Source organism: Protopterus annectens, chromosome 2.part0 (genome assembly GCF_019279795.1).
Source record: "Protopterus annectens isolate FY-2018-M chromosome 2.part0, PAN1.0, whole genome shotgun sequence".
Lineage (NCBI taxonomy): Eukaryota > Metazoa > Chordata > Ceratodontiformes > Protopteridae > Protopterus > Protopterus annectens.
Window position 1 is genome coordinate 1132436084 of NC_056728.1, and position 19589 is coordinate 1132455672.

General features: G+C 39.0%; 1 protein-coding gene across 1 annotated transcript in view; it reads left to right on the plus strand.

Annotated features, from left to right (window-relative positions):
- Nucleotides 1-19589, plus strand: part of FOCAD (focadhesin) — a 2336882-nt gene that overhangs the window by 1412524 nt on the left and 904769 nt on the right. Inside the window, exon 19 of the mRNA XM_044060381.1 lies at nucleotides 17577-17718. Within this exon, the coding sequence (XP_043916316.1) occupies nucleotides 17577-17718 (142 nt within the window). The remainder of the gene's footprint in view (nucleotides 1-17576; nucleotides 17719-19589) is intronic.

A 19589-nucleotide genomic window follows, 5' to 3' on the forward strand; every position in this document is an offset into this window, starting at 1 on the left:
ACAAAGATAGCTAGCCTAGTACTTGCCTGTGAACCTATGTGACTCGTGCCATCTCAGTCATTTGTTCTTTCACTTGATTTGGAAATATTATTTTGTGAACTTTGAATGTTAAACCTTGGACAGAATGTCATTTTTCCTTGAAAGAAGAGTAGGCCTAAGTTTCTTTCTTTACTGAAGATTTTTGATCAGACCAGCCTATGTGTAACTTCTTTAACTAACTGTTCTTCTAAATCATTTTCGTACATTTTCCTCTGTCACTGTCTTTAGAAACGTGTAGCCCATAAGAAGACATTAACTTTTTAATGAGAATAAGTACTTGTTGAAAAAGAACTTGATAAACCCTCCTCACGTCTTGCAGTCTGCCATTTGTACAACTGCTGTGCAAACGGCAAAAAGGCAGCATTTCAAAATATAATGCTGTGGGAAAGATTTGTCTGAAAAAAATAGAAAGAGACTAATTCATTATGTTGATAAGTATTTTCATGATCTGTGATTCTAGTACAAACATTTTCTTAAGATGATACTGCTAGGAAGTTCAAACCAGGAATCCACATTGCAAAACTAAATGGAATATTAATGAGATTAATATGTTGAGGTACAAAATGTGTTTTTTGCCATTATGCGGTGGTGGTGCTGCGGTAGCGTTGTCGCCTCACAGTTAGATGTTGCCCGTTCGATTCTCAGAGCGTATTCTGTGTGGCGACATGCGTGAATGGGCGTTCCTTCGTTGAAGGTTGTGCGTTAGGCCCGGCAAGCCAGTACGTAAAAATCTACTGCCAATCATTAGCGGACCGGAGTTCCACTGTGGCGACCCCTAACCGGGAAAAGCTGAAAGAAACAAACAAATGCTTGATGAAAAGACAGTCACACCAAGGATGTTTTCATATATGATTCCAACAACATTCCTGCCAGCATAAACCAAGAGAAGAAAAAAGGATTCCATTATGATCTCTAGAAAATATTTCGCTGAGTAATTAAGTTCCTATGAGACACTATACTTATTTTTATACATAGTCCATATTCAATGGAAAATGAAAAACTGCCCTTTGACAAATTAACTACAACTTTTGAAGATGCAAAAAATAGAAACACATGCTTTATTACTGTAAAGCTCTTTTGTGTTTAATGTATGATTCATGAACTACATATGAACTAAATCAGAATAGCTGTAAATGTACAAAAATTGTTATATGCATTTACTCCTATCATTAAAAAAAATTCCCTTTTCACATCAAGTAATATCTTTCTTAGAGAGATGAAGTCCTGCATAGAACCCAGCCAACCAGTGTTGGATTAAGAGCACAAGCATGGACTTGATTGGCTGGTACTAACTTGCTCAACCTGTGAGTGGAGTGAGAGGTTTCCCAGCCTGTCACACTAGTTCTGCCTACAAGTTGGTAGGCAGTCAGTGGTGGAAATGGTTAGGGCAGGCTTATGCTGTTAAATGGCACATATGTACCTCTAAGTTAAAGATGATGTGAGTGGGAGAACACGTGTTGTTTCTCACCCAGGCCGCCATTGTTGTCTGCTGGATGCCTATAGGAAGAATTCAGAACAATAGGATGGGGATCATTAGGTGATCAGTGAACTGGTCATTCCATAATGCACAACTCTCATCTCTAGGTAGACAAATAGGTTGATTAGATGTTCAGATAGGAATGAATACCTCATAGGTATTTTTCCCAGACCAGAGATGTTTGGCACTTTCTTCTGGACAAAATAAGCCAGTGGGACATAGGTAGGGAAATCACTGAATAAACTCTGTGGGGGTACATAAAAAATGGTGTAAAGGACCATGAAAACCCATAGAAATTGTAGATATTTTATGAGGCCAATATTTAATATAATAATTGCTGAAGTGAATTAAAATAGGAAATTGTTCAGTGGTAAATCTAGATAGAGCTGGCAGCTGAAAAAAACAACGTGCGAATTAAACTGATTCACAGAAACCTGAGCAAACATGTAATATTCAGGATCTAGGACTATGAATCTGTCAAATGAATGTCAGAAAATAAACAACCCCACAGAATCCTGTATTCCTTATTTTAAAAAGTCCTTTTTGGTAGTTAAACCTTTAACATATTGAGTCTACCTTATGGTGAAATAGTCAGATGCATCCCCTTTCATCTTAAATAATTGCCATTAATGTTGTTATTATTGACCCCTATTTGACTGCTCAGCATTTTAAGAAAAATACTATTCAAGAAAATTGATATTTTCTACTCTGCTGTCCAAAGGTGGCACATTAGAAGACCTTCATGATTAGGACTTTTTATGTGTTGGTAATATAACCAAAGGCAATACTAAACTCTGGTTAAACTAAAGTGTGGAATAGATATTTTATCATCAGGAACTGTAAGCAGCAAGTCTTCATTAAATTATCTACATACACTAAACATTTGAGTTACAGGCAGGAATTGAAAAGACACAAATGTGTGAGTTGGCATTAATATCTACATAATATACTACTATAAGAGGTTCTAATATTAATATAAATGAAGTACTGAGTACTATACACCCTGAGAATATATTACTGCTAGAGTTATGTCCAATAACGCTGATAAAAAGTTAACCTGAATAAGACTTGAATAGTGTTGATTAAATTGGATGGAAGATCTGTTTTGTCCCCCCCCCCCCAAAAAAAAGAGAAGAAATAAAAGAGCTGTTTTTTTTTGTTCAAAACCTCTTTGAGTGCCCATCAACACAAGAGCAGCTTCTTTAAACATCTTGTATGGATTCATTTGTATAAAGGCCATAACTGCCTAGAGAATCCATTTTATTAAATTTTTTCCTTTGCCTTGGTTGCAGCCAAACAGAAATTAAAGGAAGTATGTCTTGTATTGAAAGTCATTGATAAAAAACATGTACCCATGAAGTACCACATAGGTGGCAGTACACTAAACACCGAAAGTGTGATGAAAGACTTAGGGACACAGGTGGACAGTGGTCTCACCTCCGATAACCACATCGCCACAACAGTCAGGAAATCCTTCTATGTGGCACACCTCATCACTAAGGGCTTTTCATCCGGAAAAAAGGAGGTCTTTGTCCCACTGTACTCATCCCTCATTAGACCCATTAATAGAGTACAATGCCCCGTTTGGTATGTACCTCACAAGACATCTGCAACAGCTGGAAAGGCCGCAGAAATACCTCACTAAAAGAATCACAGGCCTAAAGCAGATGCCGTATGCTGTCTAAAAAAAACTCCAGCTATACTCTGTGGCATATCGTCTACTCAGAGGCGATCTCTGCTTAACATACAAGGCCATGTCAAACCCTGAGCTGTTGGACATGCTCCACTTAAAGAAATCCCAATCCCTCAGAGCCACACGCTCCAGGGATCTAAACCTTGTCATCACAATGAACAAAACATGCTGGAGGGATAAGTTCCTGACCCAGAGACTCCCCATACTCTGGAATAGACTTGCCCATACATGTCAAGCAGAGTGCCTCCTTTGCCCTCTTCAAAAGGAGCCTTGACGATTGGATGAGAGATGGGAAATTCATCCCGGGGATCACATCAGTCGCTCTGCTAGACAGGGGTCCAGGGAAGTAAATATTGTGGGAAGAAATATCAGGGAATTGTTATGGCTAGGCTTGTATAGGCCCTAGGGCCGATAACTTAGTACCAACCTATGAACCTATAAATATGGCTGGTTTTGGGATCAGGGTCACGTCAGCCCAACTAAACTAATACTTGTGATTTAGTTATTAATGGTTAAACAGTAGTATTGTTTTATTAGGACTATAACAAGCTGATTTAAAAAACTTATAAAACACATTGAATGAGAAACCTGAGCCAGCTACACCAGTATTTAATAAATAATTAACTCTGAAATAAAGTTTGTCAAAACTGAAATCATACCATGTGTTACAGTTCAGGAAAAAGACATAATGGATTGTATGTAGTAATAAATTTAGAATGGTTTTCTGACAGTACTACAAAAACAGCTTTGAGATCTTAACCATTGCTGTAATGCTTAATAAACTTGGTAGACGTTACATAGATACTATTATTTTTGTGGTTAAGTACAAGTGTTCTTTCAGTGATATGTCATATTACTATCCTTTCTTCTTAAAAAAACTAGGGCTGTACTGTTCATATAGAATATTTTACAGTCTTTTAAGGCTTTGACTCTCAGCTGTTTATACATACAATTTACTATTAATAAAATGTCAGTAACCTGTAACTGTTCCTGTAAGAGAGCAATTTTGGTAGACCTACTCTTCCATGACCAAATGGTTAATATCTGTAAATGTTTTAGTATACAAGCTTTAAAAGCTGTACACTTGTGTTGATTGTCTAATTTTTTTACCCCTGAATTATTGATAGATTTCCTGAAAGATAAGGTTGACAATTTAATAATCTTTAGGCAATAAAAACTTCTTAAAATTAAAGCTAGAACTAAAGTAATATTATTAGATAAAGTATGGGGAGCAGCTCCAGAGGAAGATTTTATCTATATATCTGGGGAAAGTAGGTGGTGATCTAATCTAGGCCATCTTTTAAGTTTCATATCTATATGTGTTTATCATTGTGTGTGGAGGTGAGTTTAAATATGACCTGGTGTTCTGTGATTGATACTGTTGAAGAAATTATGAAGTAATCTTCCTTGTTTCTTTGCTGAATTCTTAATTTCAATGTTTTTGTCACTTATATCTAAATGTATACTAACATGACCTGAAAGTTTCTCCAAACCTTCTGTGGATTATTGAGAAAGTTATTGTAATTGTGGATAAGACAATACACTGTACCATTACTGCCCTGAAATAGAAAAATAAGTGTTAGCCATTAGAATTTTATATATAGAGAGCCCCAGAAGTGTGATTCACTGAAAAGTGAGTTTGATCAAACAGCAAAACCAAGACCCTAAGTAGGTTATGTGATTTAATGATACTGTTTTTGTAACAAAGTAATGCAGAATAAGAAGAAAATACTTATTTACCTTTAAGTAAACCACCTGAAAATGTGTGGTGCATGGGGACAAAAACTTAAGGTAGTACATTCAGTTTGCCAATGACGAAAACAGTGGAACAAACAATATGCGAGTAGTTCACATCATTTTTCCAAGCAAGTGGGTGTAGGGGTATCAGGTTTCCGATCAAAAGCTTTAAGTTCTTCTACTCCAGTTAGGTTTTTGTATCAGAATTCAGTTGACTTTTATCACGACTTCGTTATTGAGTACTTGTACATTTTTGCTTTTTCAGGTGAAAGGTTCTAGGAGATTACCACATGCCTTGGTCAGTAAAAAAATATTTGTTAATACGACTTTGCGGAGCTGATTTTTGTTATCTTAGGCATGGAACATGAACTAGGGCAGCCCTATTGTTTCTTGATTTAATAAGATTTACTGTACATATCAATTTCATCTTGTATTTCATTTGAACTTGGTTATGGAATTTTAACCAATTCCACCACTTTTGTTAGTTATTTTTTATTTTTGACTGGACTAGAGCACTGATTAGTCTGAGTCATTATTAGGTTCTGCCTGGGGGTTACAACTTTACATTCTCAATGTAAAACAAATGGTAAGATTGGGACTATGACAGTGTAACAAAGGTTGATTTAAAGAGGTCTCATGCTCCTGCTACAGTTAGTAATGCAAACAAAAATGGATTGATTTTAACAATTGGCTTAGCTTCTGGTGTTAGTCCAAGGGAATCCAATATCTGTCATCCTGGGAAGACATGGTTGACAGGTCACAACTGCTTTGCCTATCTCCTCTCTGCTTTTGAATACTTGCAAAGGCATTAACCACCCCTATTGTGCCTTTTTTAGGCAGTGTCAAAATAACCAACCTCTCAACATAACAAAGTCCTCTCTAGATAGACTCAAGGTGCTGCTTCTTAATCATGAGTCTAAACAAGAAACTGCACTCCCTGGAAGCACTCATCAGTTTGGAAGATGCTGATGTCTGTGCAATCACCGAGACAAAAGCTTGACTTTCAATTATGAGTCTCCAGTGAAGCAGAAGAAGAACTTAAAGCTTTTGATTGGAAACCCGGTATGCCTACACCTACTTGCTTGGAAAGCATCTTGGCCGTGCAGGGCTGCAGTGCCTTCCACAAGTTCAAACCACAAACTGAGAGTTAGAGCCAAAGGAGGAAATGCACCAGTCTTCATTAAGGATAAGTACACTGAGACTGGTCAGACAGTATGACTCTCTTGAGCTACTCCATGTTCAATTAACTATAGGCAAAGCTCCCTACCACAACATAGGTGTGGGTATAGGTATAGGTCCCCCACCATGAAACAGGAAAAGCATACCTTATACCTGGACTTAGGAGTCACTTGCCATAAAGCCCAACACCTTATTCATGGGAGATTTTAATTATTCTACCAACAAATGGAAAACATACACAACCACAAACATGTTGGCTCAGAGATTCTTGGACTTTGTCAATGCAAATGCTCTGGAACAGCTAGTCAGCATACCCACAAGAGGCTGAAATGTTCTGGATATAGTACTCGCTAACATGGGAGAGCATTGGACCACCCCCCCTTGTGTGATACCCTCCCTGGTATGATCAGATCATAAATCAGTCTTGTTTGATGTAATTTTAAGACCAGCTACCCCATCAAGCTCAAAAGTGCTTAAGAAGTTTTCAAAGACAAATTACTTCCTACTAAGTGTTTGTATAAAAAGTTTCAAAGCCCCCCTCAAACGCAGATAGCATGTATTCCTATGCAGGGGTGTACACCAATGCCCTGTATAACCACTTAAGCAGTTCTACAGAACCGGCTGTATCTGACCAGATTAAAACCAGGTCTTGCTGAAAAAACAAGCCACCCTGGTTGACCCTTAGTATAAATAGGCTAAACAACAAGAGAAAGAAACTAATGTCCAAAAACAAGAGGGAACTCGCTCAGCAGAGGAAGAAATCCCTCTCTAGCGTAAACAAATTAGAGATCTTGTCAAGTCTTACAAAACTAATTACAAAGCAAAAATAGCCTCCTTAGCTTAGGATAATCACAAGGCATTCTTTAACTATGCCCAAAATCTAAAAGGGAATACCCAGCTTTGCACTGAACTGGTTATGGATGGCACCACCCATACTCAACCAGAGATCATAGCCAACCTGCTAACCAACAGATTAGGAGCAAACTTCACCCCCCTGTCCCTTCCAGTCATCCCCAAAAGTATACCTGTCACCATTCTTCAGTCTATTATCTCAAAAGAGCAAGTCATCTCGGCATTCTCCAAGGCCAACAACACTGCATCAGTGGGACCAGACAGCATCCCAGGTTGCCTCTTAAACAACTTAAAACATGACATAGCAGACCAATTTGAATCCCTGTTTAACCACAACCTGCGAACTGGTATGTTTCGGCAGAATGGAGGACAGCATTTGTAATCCCTCTGCACAAAGGGGGGGATCATCAACCGACCCTGGGAATTACAGGCCAATAAGCTTGACTAGCCTCATCTGCAAGGCCATGGAAAGAATCATTATGGACTTTATTAACAAGGATATAGATAATTTCCAAACTATGGATCCAACCCAATTCGGATTCGTTAAAGGTAGGTCATGCCTGTTAAACATGGTTGACTTCTTAGAGAAAGTCACTAAGGCCCTGGATGAGGGAAAGACAGTGCATGCCACCTATCTTGACCTAGCCAAGGCATTTGACACAATTTGTCACTCTGGTATTATACAGAAACTCTCCCAATTGGGAATTAACCCCTACATTACCAGAAGGGTAGCCAGCTGGTTCAATAACAGGACACACACTGTCAAAGTGGATGACTTCACCTCTAGCAAAAGACCATTCGTCAGTGGCATACCAAAGGGTTCTATACTGAGCCCCTTGCTATTCGGAATTTATTTCCTAGAAGTCCAGGTAAACTTGGGGACAGCCTGTGGCTGACCAGGTTCACTGTCTATTGCAAATTGGAAGCGATCATTGAGTCCCCCCATTGTGTTAATATGCTGCAGACAGGGTTAATGCAGACTAATGATTGGTGCCAAAGCCATGGATTTAAGCTAAATGCAAAAAAGTGCATTATTATTCTTCCCTTTGGAAAATCTGACATCCCTGTTAATCATATTATAGACAAAAATCCCCCTAAGTGTAGACCCATTAATACATGATCTGGGTACTCATGTTGATAGCAATTTGAACTTTGACCACCATGTATCCACAGTAATAAGGAAATCCTTCTATGTGGCACATCTTATAAGTAAAGGTGTCACATCTATGTCTAAAGATGTTATAATTCCATTATACTCTGCCCTCATCAGACTAGTAATTGAGTACAGTGCTCCCTTTTGCATATACCTCACCAGAATGGGGAGACCACAGAGCTTTCACACCATGAAATTACAGGGTACACAAAACAAGTCTTACATGGAAAGACTGAAAGCCCTGCAACTGTATTCTGTTTCCTACAGGTTACTAAGGGGGTGACTTGTGCCTGGCTTAAAGGGCAGTCTCTGACTCGACCTTGATGGAAATGCTACACATTTGTAAATCAGTTTGTAGGAGGGGTAACTCACTCTAGGGATCTTAACTTAGCCTCTGCCAGGAATAGGTCATGCTGGAGAGAGAGAGAGATACATCTCCCAGAGACTGCCACTTCTGTTCCAGTTCATGTGGAACAAAGCCCCTCTTGTGACCCTCTTCAAATGCAGCCTAGATCGATGTATGGGTGTCTGCAGATTCACTCCTGGGATGGTGCCCATGTCCCTTCTGGACAGAGGAAATTGGTAAAAGGAAAGGAACTCACCTAACCATCCACAATTAGGACAACTTGGGATAAATGTGGCTAGTCTTGTAAGGGCTCTAGGGCCCATTAGCCTAGTAACCTCCTATGAACTCATACAAAGAATACATGAGAGCTACCAGGAAAGGTGCAAGAGAGCAACTGAGGGAGAAGGGAGTGGTAGTGAGAGTTTAAAGGGAAAATATATGTTTGGCAATCAGCTGTGCTAAGTAGAAGGATTTCCTGATTGCTGTCATTATATGGTGATCAAAGAAGAGGTAGTTATCAACCCAAGTAATAACTTTCTCATTTTGAAGTGGGTATTGTCTGTCATATGCTCAGGGTGGTGATTTACCAAATGCTACTAAATTACACATTTTATCATTTAATTTAAGCCTGTTTTTAGCTCTCCAGTTGTTTATAAGACCTTGTTGCAGGTCATAGGTGTCAGCTAACTTGATAATGACTGTCAGATTGCAGTTATTTTCAAACTTGGTTATCCAGATGTCTTGGATTGTAGTTTGTTAGTTGAAAGAGTAAATGCCAAACAAAACATGTCCCAACCCAGAGTCCTACAGAACACAACTTCATACTCTTTGATGAGGCATCTACTTACCTGCACAGTATGGGTTCAGGGGACATATAGATTGTCCTGTAACAGGCTATAAACTCATAGTTGGCTTTAGTTATTGTGATACGGAGTTCAGTTTGTGTCCCCTTGGGGATTTGCCTAGAAGTGATATATCCCTAACAAATACAGAGATAATAGCATAGTTGCAAAACCCAGGTATAGAGGGAGTGCTTTCTGAACATTTAAACCAAATTTTAATAATTACATAAATATGAATGCTTTCCAAATGCAGGAGGACCACAAGGTCAAGCACTTTGTTGTTGAGACTTCTGCCATGGAGGTGACTTTCCTTAATGTGATCCTGTTTTGGATTTAATATGTTAGTTATGTTGAGATGTCTGTCAACTGGACTCTACCCTAAAAAAAAGATTTTAGCCAGTATGTGGAAGCCTTAGAATCAAAGATGCACACCATCCTTGGCAAAGCAAGTAAGACTGCCTTGCAAATATCAAGATTACCTTTTATGCTTATGTATAGAACATTAATAAAAAGGAGAAAAGTCTGATCAGGTGATATAATGGAATGAGATAAAACTGCAGCAGTGTTGGTGTGACAATGATTCTTAATCATAGTTTAGAAATAACAGCACCTGGATGTTGTGATGTAGGATTGTCCATAAGTTACTGCTGCACCACCCAGCCTGTTTGATGCATCCATCGTAGGAATCTCATCTGCAGTAATAATCCTGCCAGATAATAAAAAATGTAGGAGGAGACGCTGATGACGCCAAACTTTTTTCAGTCAGCAGCTAAGGTTTTTGAAGCCATGGAGTATTTGCAGAATCAGAAACAGAAGCCTGTACTGCTGAAAGCCTTTGTTGTCCAGCAGTTAAACAACCAGTGTCTGCTGTAGCAACATTATGCTAATTCTTTAACTGCTGGAGTCAAGAAGGAAATCAAGAGCAGGAAAGCCTTGCAAGAGCCTGACTTGCAATTTCCTGGTAATGTTTCATAAAATAATTATCTTTGACGTGTTTTTATACAGGAATTTCTCTACATTCTGTCTTAAAACAAATACTAATATTTAAGAAGCACACATTAGAACATTTATCAACATGAAACAAGTGAAAAGGGCAGAAAAAACTCTGATGTCCAGCAATTGCCAAATGTCTCTGCTCAGTCCTCTTTGTTTCAGCATGCAGAGATGCTGTTTACCTGGGTGATCACTGTTTGGCATCAATGCTATTACGTTTTCATAGGATAGTAGGAGGTTACTAGGCTAATGGCCCTAGGGCCCTTACAAGCCTAGCCAAGTACAACTCCTGTTCCCAAGAATATTGAGATATTAAGTGAACGGAGTCAACAACTACTGCCGCTGTCCAAGAAGGACACAGGTGAAACTCCCTGGGAGAATTTGCGGTTTGCCTTCCAATCATCAAAATTATGCTTAAATAGTGTCAGCGAGGGGTTCTGCTTCACCTGAATTAGAAGTTTGTTTCAGAACAGAGGTAACTTCTGTGAGACATATCTGTCTCTCCAGCAAGTCCTGTTAATGTAACATACTCAGTTGAGCTCCCTAGAACAAGTGCATCATATACCAGTTGGTTTACTAATGTGCAGCATTTCCATTAGAGCAGGATCTGAGATTGCTTTATATGGAAGGCAGAGGTCACCCCAGAGTAGTCTATAAGGCACAGAGTATAGTAACAGTGATTTCAATCTCTCAGTGTATGACATATGCTGAAGACCCTGAATTTTCTTTGTAAGAAACCTTTGAGGTCTTTCCAGTTGCTGTAAGGTCTATATTATATAATCGAAGTATTAAAATGTCGACTCACCTTTGATCGACCCCTATTTCTCGAAGCTGCACAACATGGAACAGCCAAATCATTTATTTCTTTCCAAGGGAAAGAAATCAGTTGGCTGTTCTTTTAAATCTGCCCTTTTCCCGACTGTAGTGCAATCTCAGAGTTAGTATATTTAGTTAGGGGGGTGTGGGTAATGAAGCCCCCCACTTTAATAGCTTTTGTTGTAATGCGGTGTGTGTTTGGACTACCGTGATTTGAGGGTTCCATGTTGTGCAGTTTCTAGAAGTAGGGTTCGATCAAAGGTGAGTTGATATTTTAATGCTTCATTTATATAATATAGACCCTTGCTGCAGGTGCCTGGTAAGGTACATACCAAAAGTAGCATTGTACTCTATTATTGGCCTGATGAGTGAGGAATACAGGGAAGTTATAACCTCTTTTGTTCTGGATGCAATACCATTACTTATGATATGGGTAATGTAAAAAGCCTTTCTTACCACTGCGGAGATATGTTGATCAAAGGAAATGTTGCTGTCAACCTATGTGCCCAAATCTGTCACCACTGATTGCATGCTTTGGTTGTTGCTCTTAATGTGTTAATATACAGGGATATCACTCTTGCTGAAGGGGATGATAATGCATATTTTTTTAAATTGAAACTTTGGAACCAGTTGTTTGTCTGTGTAGTCCCTTTTGTAGGATATTGACATCATCTGGGGTCTCGATGACTGCACCCAGTTTGCAGTCATTAGCACACTTTGTCAGCCATAGGCCTTTTGTTTTATCCTTTACATCCGAGAAGTAGATTCCAAATAATAGGGGCCCCAACACTGATCCCTGTGGACCCCACCACTGGTTACAGGTCTGCTGGTGGAAGTAGAATCACCAATTTTGACTGTGTGCATTCTATTAGTGAGCCACTTGGCAACCCACATAACAATATACAGGTTGATCTCCAGCTGGGTGAGTTTGTCAATTATGTCTGAGTGGGGAATAGTGTCAAAGGCCTTGGCCAGGTCCGTGTAGGCCTTATACAAAGATTTGCCTTCGTCCAGGACTTGTAGTGCCTGTCTCAAAGAAGTCCACCAAGTTCAAGAGGCAGGATCTCCCTTTAACGAAGCAAAAATTAGGTCAGCTCGAGTGTTTGGAGATCTCCTGTATCTTTGTTGATAAGGTCTATGTATATTCTTTCCATAACCTTGCAGATTAGGCTGGTCAGGCTTATGGGTCTATAGTTCCCAGGGTCTGTGGAGGCATCTCCTTTATGTAACAGGATGATGGTTGCCGTTTTCCATTCATTAGGTACAAAACCAGTGCTTGGACTATGGTTAAAAAGAACGCCCAGTGGTGCAGCTAGTTCCTGTTTTAATCCATTTAGAACACAGCCTGGGATATTATCAGGTCCCATAGAGGCTGTGCTTTTGGCTTTGTAGAACATGTTTATGATCTGCTTGTTGGAGATACTAGGTAGAGGGCAAGTGGGTAGGGATTCTTTGGGGGATATGTGGTGGGGACAGCGGGGAGAAGTTTTCACTGAAACTGTTAGCTAGCAGGTTGGCTGTTTCTGTGGGTTCAGCATATGTGGTACCATTAACAACCAGTTCTACGCAGATATGTTTTTTTCCTTTAAGGTTTCTGATGTAGCTAAAGAAGGCCTTATGATTACCCATAGTGCAGGAGGCTAATTTGGATTCATAGTTAGCTTTAGAATGGCTTGCAAGGTATCTTATTTGCTTGTTTATGCCGAGGAAAGAATGCTTCCAATTCAGAGACCATTCCTTCATGCTCTTGGACAGCAATTTTTCTCTTATTGTATATCCTATTAATTGCGGATGTCAACCAAGCAGGCTTGTTCTATCTTCAGGATCTTGTTTTGATCTTATCAGGTACGGCTGAGCCAGTACATTTGTATAGATGCTTATAGAAGATGTTGATGTAAATCCCAGTATAGGTGTCCATGCCATCAGTGAGGGCAGGGGCTATGAAGCTATTGATGCCATCACGTGGTAGGTTATAATTGACTTTGGAGAAGTTTTAGTCTAGTTGGTGCTAATGGGGGGGGCAGATTTTATTGTTACTTCTAATGAGACTGATTTATGATCAGACTTCCCTAGGGAGGGCTCTACATGTGGGATGGTGCAACGATCACCTGTGTTAACACCACATCCAGAATGTTTTGGGCTCTTGTGGGGGTGTCCGCCAACTGGTCCAGGGCAGTGGAGTTGAAGTCCAAACACCTTTGGGCAAGTGTGTTAGTACACGCACAATTTATGCAGTCTATGGATGGGTAGTTAAAGTCACCTAAAACCAGGGTGTTTGGTTGTATCTTGAGCGATTCAAGTAGATCCAAATATGCAGTGTGTGTATCCTCGTTCATGGAGGGGGTCATATAACTGGCGATAACTTGGAGAGGGGTCTTACCTACAGTCAGTTGGACCTGGGATAGTTCAAGGGAATTGGGGAATTGTTTTGTATATCCAATCTAGAGGTGTATTTATATTTGAATATTGATACTTCACCTCCTTTAGTTCTCGCACTTTCAGTGTGTGGTCTGAATGCGTGTGGAAGTTATTTTAGCCAGGGTGCTTTCCATGACCTTAAACCAAGTCTCTGTGACTGCACATATGTCAGCATCTTTTAAGATGAGGGCTGCTTCCAGTGAGTGCAGTTTTAGGTATAGAGTCCTTGTGTTTAGCAGCATAACCTTGAGGTTGCTTTTTGAAGATATGTTTACACCGGAAATTTTGTTGTTGTGATATTGCCTAAAAAAGGCACTATGCAGGAGGTAAGAGCCTTAGCCAGTAACCAAAATCCCATATGTGACAGATGAAGACAATCTCCGGCAAAGCAGCATGATCTGTCTACCATGTCATCCCAGGCTGACAGGTACTGGATCCCCTAAGAATGACACCAGAATCTAAACCAGTTGGTCATTTTTTGTTTATATTGTGGTATCATCTTAGATGAAGATAATATGCTGCTCAAGGCTTTGGACATACCTGCCTGAGACACATAGTCAGAGAGCTCGGTCATGTCTCTCTTCATATAGTCCAGTGAGGTAAATCTCAAGTAATTCACAACAACATAAACTATGACAGAGTCATAACTGTACTTGTTGTGTTTTGTGATCTGGTGGATCATGGCACCCAACAGTCAGCTGACCATAACCTTCTCTTTATCCAGCTTGGTGAGTAGGACATCTGTGAGTCTCACTATAGAGTTGACTATGACCAAAAAATGTGGTTTAGATCTGCTTGGCCTTAGGGGTTTGTTTGCTGAGACACTTGTGCTTGTGGGTTTGTGTATTGAATGCTGTAGGTACTGTATATAGGTGTAGCACGTTTGTGTTTCAGAGGTCTCTGGTGTTTAGGTAAATTTCTGGTGAGTACCTCTAAGTATGATGGTTTATATGTAGACAGTGTGGTTTGTGCAAGAGGTGTAGAATGTGGGCTGACAAACCTGTTCAGTGTCACTGTTCTGTGAACGAGAGTGCAAGGATTTCAAATTGTTAGTATATATACATCTCTCACAAATTGAGCTTGAGTGGTTTAGGAGTAGCGAGTTGTCAGTGTACACTAGGAAATTGCTACACTGCTTCAGTATACCCATGTCAATCAGGCTGGCAGGAGAAATGCAGGAGAACTGACCATCCATAATACTAGGTGTAAATTTGCTTACTTTAATGTGGAAGGATTTGGTGTAATTGGGGGCTTAATGCTGGGTCTGTACTGTTGAGGCTGTCAATTGGTATGAGATTATTAGGGATTTGGAGAATTCAGTTAAAGTGACAAATGGTGTAGAAAGCCCAGCTGAGCTGCTCTCTGAGCAGCTATGCGCAATTTAAGGAACTCCTTGGTTGGAGCATGGGCAGCTTCTAAGGGAAATAAATTTACTTCACCTTTTTTGTCTGTAACCGCAAATGGTTACCTTCACTGTGCTGAGCTGCATGCAGACAGATGCCTTGGATTGCTCAGAAGCAGATAGAGTAGTGGATGGTCACCAAACTCTGTGGAGCTGTGTTGAAACCATCGCAAACCCATGAAAACATGGGGCTTATGTAGCAACTGTGAGAACCCAACAAATTAAGCAAATTTCATACAGGCTGGTCAATGGAAATGCTCACTAATGAGCCTTTGCTACACTGTTCTACCACATGGGTGCAGGTGGTCCTCAATGTAGGATGGCTGGTTTTAGTGCTCAGATAGTGCCCAACAGTGTCGATTCAGCAAGTCTGAATCTAGCCTATGCTATAAAATGCACAAGCACTAGAAAGTGCAAGAAAAACATTCTCATACAGTAAACAGTTGAAGTGGTGAAACAGCAAAACAGTTAAAATGGCTAAAACTGTTAAAAGTAGGCATCAATTCAGTAAGACACAGTTTAAAAGTGCAGTAAGGTGAATAACAATACATATTTTTCCTGTAGATTTCAAAGTATGCCTTGGATTTCATTTGGATTCACTCCCGAGATCAGAGAGAGCACACCAATACTAGAGCAGCTACTGTAAACTGAGCACAGGCCCTTGCAAATGTGCTGCCTAAATACAAGCTAAGTTGAGCAGTTTTCAGGCAAGCTGGCCAATGGAAATGCTTAATACTGAGCCTTATTCCAACAATATCCAACTCAGATGGGTCCTTTGCTACATTCTTCTGCCACAAGGGTTCATACAGAGACACTAGAAAATACAAAGTGCAGGCGAAACAGTCTATTTGGGATTATTTCTCTTTTTCTTTTTGTTCTGTTACTGGTAACGTGTGATATTGAACTAAAACATTTTTTTCTAACATTTTCAATCTTTGGAAAAATTAGTCTTTTCAACATACCTGCATTGTGTGGTTCATTATGCAGGCTTTATTTCATTTTCATATCTTTCAGATCTTACTTTTATAGATTACATAACATCTCCTGCAGTCTCAAAAGCACCTTAAAGGACTACTTTATTAATACGTTCTGCACAGGTTTATGGTGTGTTGTCTTCTTAACTTCTTCACTTTAGACATTTTCTTGGAATTCCTCATATACATGCACTGTTACTAACAGTTCATTTTTCTGTCTGCACATATCTGTTTTGTCCTCTTATAAATGCAGTTGTCCCATAGGTAACTGGTTTATTCTCTGCTATACCATTCTGACTCTCATCTACTTTCCTCATACCCTGACTTATTCAGATCATAGTATTGGTGATTTTTATGTGGTATGTAGGAATCTTGAAAATACCAGAGTGCTGTGCAGACAGGTTATAAGCACCTGTAAGTTGCACACAGCCTGAAAGTTGATGGAATACTAACCCTACATCATGATGTAATGCTGTGTGTGGACACCAGGTGATGTGCTAATTTCCACAGGGGAGCAGTCTGTGGCTACCAGCACTTTGGGAGGTGGGCAATATAATAAAAGACACTCATAATGGCAGTTCTCTCTCCCCTGCTATGTTGGAAAAATGAGAAACCATATGTATGCTCATCCACGTGTGGCAGCAATTTGTTTATCACAACTTTGTCAAACTCCAAGTTTGCTGAGCAACACATATCCAAAGGCACCATCACTATCATCACAGTCATTTATGTATTGAATGTGCATTCACTTTATTTTTTTTTAACTTTTCAGAGTTTGAACATTTTCCAGCCAGTAGACATGTATGCCATTCACTACTTTTTTGCCATTTTCACTCTCATCAGCATTCCTTTCATCACCATTAGACTGATCCCTGTTGTGAAGGTGGTACTTCCACATATTCCATTTAAGGGGATGATCTTGTTCTTTCTGCTGTCTATCAAGCCCCACTCCAACAGCTTTATTTCCTTTATAATACCTAACCCATCTTCCAGGGTCAGTCTAACCCTCGATTTCCACTCTGTGGTTATCACGTTTAAGCATCATCTCTTAGTATCTTACACTTGTTTGCCCAGCAGCTGCCTGAAGGCATTTTGCAGTATGTTGTTAAATTCAGGCAGAACTATACACCTCCCCAAAAAAATAAAAACATGCTTCCAATTTCTCCTTTCAGTCCATATACACCTCCAACAGTTACTTTGAAACTGAAGGAAAATCTACTGCAGATATCCAAATAACTATCTTGAACCTCCTTGATTCAGTCATGTATTTCAAAGAATTGCACTTATCCAAGTGATACCTTGTAATTTTCTCCCAGTCTTGTCTGACTTCCTCTGTTTGATATTTTTTTATTATTTTTATTGCTGATTAAACACTGCACAACAAAATCACCCAAGACTCTTAAAGTAGTTTGCTGATATACTTAGTGTAAGATTTTCTCCTACAGATTTTACAAGTTTTTTTGTTGCACCAGTATAGAAACATATTTAAAGTCAATTCAGTTTTCAGTTTGCTGCAAACTATATAGCAGCAGATTGAGCAAGATTTTTTTCTAGGATTTGGGTTTTGGGGGGAAAAAACTTGCTAATTTCCTATATGCTGCACTATTATCTCTTCTTTACAAGTTTTGTGTTTTTCTTATGTTTTCTGCTTCTAGGCCAGGCCCGAACGAAAGGCAGTAGATGATGAGGAGATGGAAATGAATGAAGCAGATGATGAGCAAAAAGAGGAAGACCTTTCTGTTCCTGGAACTTCTTACATCAAATTGCTGTCTATGATATCCCCTGCAGTCTATACCGGTATGTTTTCCAGTGCTAATCTCCCAGAGAGTTCTGCTGGGTGAAGATGAATCCATGTACTCTGTATCACTTTACAGTGAAATAACCACCAGAACACTTTTAGTCAGTTATATCATTATATCCAAGTAAGATTCAAGGCACCTTGGTCAATTTTTAAGACTATATCCTACCTTGAAAAATCCAGATATTTGATAATTGATTTTAATTAATTGCTCAATAAACTGTTAAGTTATGCTGTTAACCAGGGGGATATTTTTATTACGCTTAAACGTTTATACAAAAATCATACAAGCATAGCTAAATGTATGAAACTTTTACTTAGTAACGGTAGTACAAAGATTGATTTGAAGACATGTATCAGATGTCTTGGTTCCTTCCTTGCTTTAGCTATGAAACTGATAAAAATGATATATATTATGAACCAGTGAATTAACATAATTTAATATTGAAAAACATGTTTATGATGTAAATTTGAAACTAAATAATGAGACAGAGTGAAGTATGTTTGATTAAAATGTAGTGAATAAAGAAAAAGTATGTAACAAAATAGATCTGAGGAAGGCATTCGGAAAAAAGACAATGAGAAAAGATGAAAGAATGCAGGAAATAGGTCAAGCAAACCTGACATACAGGATGTTAAAATTGTCTCAAAAAGTAATGAAGTATGAAGATTAAAGACATGAAAGAAAGAGACCCAAACCAGAAAGAGCTTGGATAATAGGTATGACTGCACAGTGATATAGGAATATCAAAGAAGATAACTAAAAGGAAGAGGGTAAAACTGCAGTTGTCAAAGTGAAGGAGGTGTGTAACAAAAGACAGAGCTCAGCAGCAAAAATAAAACTCATTGTTAAAAAGGTGTTAATAATTTAGATGATAATTACATTTTTATGATGCTCTGATGTTTAGTGCTGCAGTTTGCTTTAGAAATGTTAATCATCCAAAACAACTTTGCCTTTGTTCCACAGTGTTAAAACTATCCATTATTAGTGACAAGTGTTAATACAGTTTATCATTTGCTTCCTTATTTTCCCGTAGTGCAGTACAAAGCTTTTTTTATTTCTTTCTTTATTGGTTATGTTAAGCAGGCAGGTCTCAAGCCCCTTTTTAGCTATAACCTAATTTTAGTGTTAAAATACATTTAATTAATTTAGGGTAAAACGTTTGCATGATCTAGTACAGCAACTGTGTGAAAACAGTATACTTATGAGACAAAGAAGACAGAACAAAGCACAAGGTTGTACAATATCACAAGCATTACATAAGACATTTTGGCACTCAGTATTGATTTAGTTGACAGGATGTTATAATTCATATAATATATTTGATTAAAGTAACGTCTTACAACTGATTCTCTCATAATGCACACTGATTCGTATGTAATAATCACTGAAGTGTTTTTGAACTGTTGATAGGTCATACTTTTGATGGTTACTGGGAGAACATTCCCTATTTTTGTGTTTCAGAAGGGAAAAAAACTTAGTGAAGCATTTTGGGGAATGTGGGGAAGGCAGCAGTGTGACGAGATTTGAAGAGGGGGAGCATGGAGTACAAGTGATTGTTTTAATAGCAAAGAGAGATTTAGGTGAGACACTGTCAGAAACCAGGTTTTGAAGCTCAGGGAAGCTGAGGGGAAGGGATGCATACCCTATGTAAGACTATTACAGTCTTTTCCTTACTGTGAAGTTGATGCAGCTTGGAGGCTTGAACAATGATTGCAGCTTTTTGCATGACTTGTAGTTTGTACAGCTGAAAAAAATGTGGTCACTTTACCTCTAGGGCTTCAAAAAATGGATTCCCTTGCAGCCACGAGGAATGAATGAGTAAAGAATGAGGCAGGAGCTTGATGGTTAGTGTGTGTGTGTGTGTGT